General features: G+C 41.7%; 1 protein-coding gene across 1 annotated transcript; it reads left to right on the top strand.

Annotated features, from left to right (window-relative positions):
- Positions 1-2,206: 2,206 nt before the first annotated feature.
- On the top strand, positions 2,207-3,451 carry LOC100769528 (spermine synthase). Its single transcript, XM_035448872.1, has one exon. The coding sequence runs from the start codon at positions 2,208-2,210 to the stop codon at positions 3,306-3,308; it is 1,101 nt and encodes a 366-aa protein (XP_035304763.1). The 5' UTR covers position 2,207; the 3' UTR covers positions 3,309-3,451.
- Positions 3,452-3,983: the final 532 nt, after the last annotated feature.

Raw genomic sequence — 3,983 nt, 5'->3', positions numbered from 1 at the left:
GGGTCTGTCTTTCCTTCCTTCTTTCCTTCCTTCCTTCCTTCCTTCCTTCTTTCCTCTCTCTCTCTCTCTCTCTCTCTCTCTCTCTCTCTCTCTCTCTCTCTCTCTCTCTCTCTCTCTCTCTCTTCTTTCTTTAATCCTGACTGCAGTTTCCCCTCCTTCCTCTCTTTCCATTCCCTCTCCATCCACCACTTCAATACACTCCTCTTACATTTCTGTTCAGAAAGGCACAGGCCTTCCATGGATATCAACAAAGCATGGCATATCAATTTCAGTAAAACTAAGCACTACCCCTTGTAATAAGGCTGGGCAAGGCAAACCATTATGAGAAATAGGTTCCCAAGAGCCTGCTAAAGCCTTAGGGATGGCCCTTTCTCCCACTGTTAGGTGTCCCAAATGTAGACCAAGCCACACAACTGTCACACGTATGTAAAGGGCCTAGGTTTGTCCTATAAGGCTTCCTGGTTGTTGGGTCAGATTCTGTGAGTTCCTATGAGCCAGGTTAGTTGTTTCTGTGGGTGTTCTTGTGATTCCGTGACCCTTCTGGTTCCTACAATCCTTCCTCCCTCTCTTCAGCAGGATTACCTGACCTTGGACTAATGTTTGGCTGTGGGTCTCTGCATCTATTTCCATCAGTTACTGGATGAAGGCTCTCTGATGACAACTGGGGTAGTCACCAATCTTATCACAGGAGATTGACAATTCAGGCTACATATCTAATATTGGTAGGACTCTTAGCTGGCATCATCCTTGTGGATTCTTGGAAGTTTCCCTTACATAAGGTTTCTACCTGATCCCCAAATACCCCCATTTCTAGTCATATTTTTCAGTACTGTCCCCCCTCCGTCTACCCCCAACCCAATCTCTCAAATTCTCATTCCATCTCAGGAAATCTTTTCTATTTCCCCTTTCCAGGGACATTCATGTGTCCCCTCCTTGGGCCCTCCTTGTTACCTAGTCTCTTTGGGTCTGTGGATTATAGTATGGCTATCCTTTACTTTATAGCTAATATCCACTTAATGAGTAAGTACATATCATGTTTCTCTTTCTGGGTCTAGGTTATCTCACTTAGGATGATTTTTTTCTAGTTCCATCAATTTGCCTTCAAATTTCCTGATGACAATATATTTTTTTTTTTACAGCTGAGAAATACCAGCTGTAAATTATGTAAATATACCACATTTACTTTATCCATTCTTTGGTTGAGGGGCATCTAGCCGGTTTTCATTATTCTGGCTATTATGAATAATGCTGCTATGAACATAGTTGAGCAAGTGACATGGCCAAATTCTTTTTATGAGATCACTGTTACCTTGATCTCCAAACTACACAAAGTATCAACAAAGAAAGAGAATTACATACCAATTTCCCTCATGAACACTGATGCAAAAATACTCAATAAAATACTTGGAAACTAGTCCAAGAGCACATCAAAAAGATCATCCACCACGATCAAGTGGGCTCCACCCCAGAGATGTAGGGATGGTTCAACATACAAAAAACTGTCAATGTAACCCAACATATAATCCTCTCAATAGATGCTGAAAAAGCCTTTGACAAAATCCAACACCCCTTCTTGATAAAAAGTCTTGGAGAGATCAGGGATACATGGAACATACCTAAATATAATAAAAGGAATATACAGCAATACAACAGCCAACATAAATTAAATGGAGAGAAACTCAAACCAATTTCACTAAAATCAGGAACAAGACAAGACAGCCTAATTTCTCCATATCTATTTAATATAGACTCAAAGTTCTAGCTAGAGCAGTAAGACAACTAAAGGAATTCAAGGATATACAAATTTAAAAAGAAGAAAAGTATCGTTATTTGCAGATGACAAGATAGTATACATAAGCGACCCCCCAAAATTCTACTAGGGAACCCCCAAAGCTGATAAAGATCTTTAGTGAAGTGCTTGTTTAGAAGATTAACTAAAAAAGAAAAAAATCAGTAGCTCTCTTATATACAAACAATAAAACAGCTGAGAAAGAATTCAGGGAGACACCCAGCGCTCCAAGTTAAGGACTGGAGGCAATCCGCTTCCTCCTCTAGGAGGCGGGTTGGCCCCGCCCCTGCATCCCGGGTCGCTCCCCGCGGCCCCGCCCACCTCCTACTCCTGCGCATGCCCACAGCCTGACAGGCCGCCTGGTCCCTCAGACTCCCGCGGTCGCCTCCCCAGGTATGACACAGGGCCTCTCCACACTATGGCAGCAGCAAGGCACAGCACGCTCGACTTCACGCTCGGCGCCAAAGCTGACGGTGAGGCCATTCTGAAAGGCCTTCAGTCCATTTTTCAGGAGCAGGGGATGGCAGAGTCAGTGCACACTTGGCAGGACCATGGCTATTTAGCAACCTACACGAACAAAAATGGCAGCTTTGCCAATTTGAGGATTTATCCCCATGGATTGGTGTTGCTGGACCTTCAGAGTTACGACAGCGACGTACAAGGCAAACAAGAAACTGACAGCCTTTTGAACAAAATAGAAGAAAAAATGAAAGAACTGAGTCAGGACAGTACTGGGCGGGTGAAGCGTTTACCACCCATAGTTCGAGGAGGGGCTATTGACAGATACTGGCCTACTGCTGATGGGCGCCTGGTTGAATATGACATAGATGAAGTGGTGTATGACGAAGATTCACCTTACCAGAACATTAAAATTCTACACTCAAAACAGTTTGGAAATATTCTCATCCTCAGCGGTGATGTTAATTTGGCAGAGAGTGACTCGGCGTACACCCGAGCCATCATGGGCAGTGGTAAAGAAGATTACACTGGCAAAGATGTACTGATTCTGGGAGGTGGAGATGGGGGCATATTATGTGAAATTGTCAAACTGAAACCAAAGATGGTCACCATGGTAGAGATTGACCAAATGGTAATTGATGGATGTAAGAAATACATGCGAAGAACATGCGGAGATGTCTTAGACAATCTTAAAGGAGACTGCTATCAGGTTCTCATAGAAGACTGTATTCCGGTACTGAAGAGGTACGCCAAAGAAGGGAGAGAGTTTGATTATGTGATTAATGATTTGACAGCTGTCCCAATTTCTACATCTCCAGAAGAAGATTCCACATGGGAGTTTCTCAGACTGATTCTCGACCTGTCAATGAAAGTTCTGAAACAAGATGGGAAATACTTCACACAGGGGAACTGTGTCAATTTGACTGAAGCCCTGTCGCTCTATGAAGAACAGCTGGGGCACCTGTATTGTCCTGTGGAATTCTCAAAAGAGATTGTTTGTGTCCCTTCATACTTGGAATTGTGGGTATTTTACACTGTTTGGAAGAAAGCTAAGCCTTAAAGATGAGCATCCCCTGAATGTCATGTGCTGCAAGCCACCTTCCTGACTTCCATATGCCCTATATGCCATCAACTGAGTCAGGCAACTGGTCATGAATTCCTTCAAGTGTTTTTATTTTAATTATTATTTTTAATTTAAAAAAAGCCAATGGGAAAATGTATATTTTGATGAACTAGGGTGTTAATTTTTGAAAGTCAGCTGAAGGACAATTAGATAGCCCAGCCTAGACTTCGGAATGCACTGACACCCTAGAATGTGATTTTAGTATCTTTTCTTCTCTGTGTGGGGTTTGGGTTTTAGTTTTGGTTTCAGTAGACTTTTAATTTGGACATGCAGAGGCATGAACATCATTGTTCTGAAGAGAAGTTCCTGATAGTGTTTCTCCCCCCACCCCCAAATTGACTTAGATATTAAAATTTGGTGCTTTTAAAAAGACTTAAGTGATTAGCAATGCTTCAATTAAAATCACAAAAGAGACCTTTCAAAAAAAATTCAGGGAAACATTACCCTTCATAATAGCCACAAATAATATAAAAAAAAATTTGGTAACTTTAATCTAAGTGAAACACCTATATGACAAGAACTTTAAGATACAGAAAAAATTGGAGAAGATATAAGAAGAAAGAAAGATCTTTCATGCTCATGGATTGGTAGGAATAACATAGTAAAAATGGC

Source organism: Cricetulus griseus, chromosome 8, assembly GCF_003668045.3.
Source record: "Cricetulus griseus strain 17A/GY chromosome 8, alternate assembly CriGri-PICRH-1.0, whole genome shotgun sequence".
Classification (NCBI taxonomy): domain Eukaryota; kingdom Metazoa; phylum Chordata; class Mammalia; order Rodentia; family Cricetidae; genus Cricetulus; species Cricetulus griseus.
Note: the sequence above shows the minus strand (reverse complement) of the source record. Positions and strands in the feature narration are given on the sequence as shown.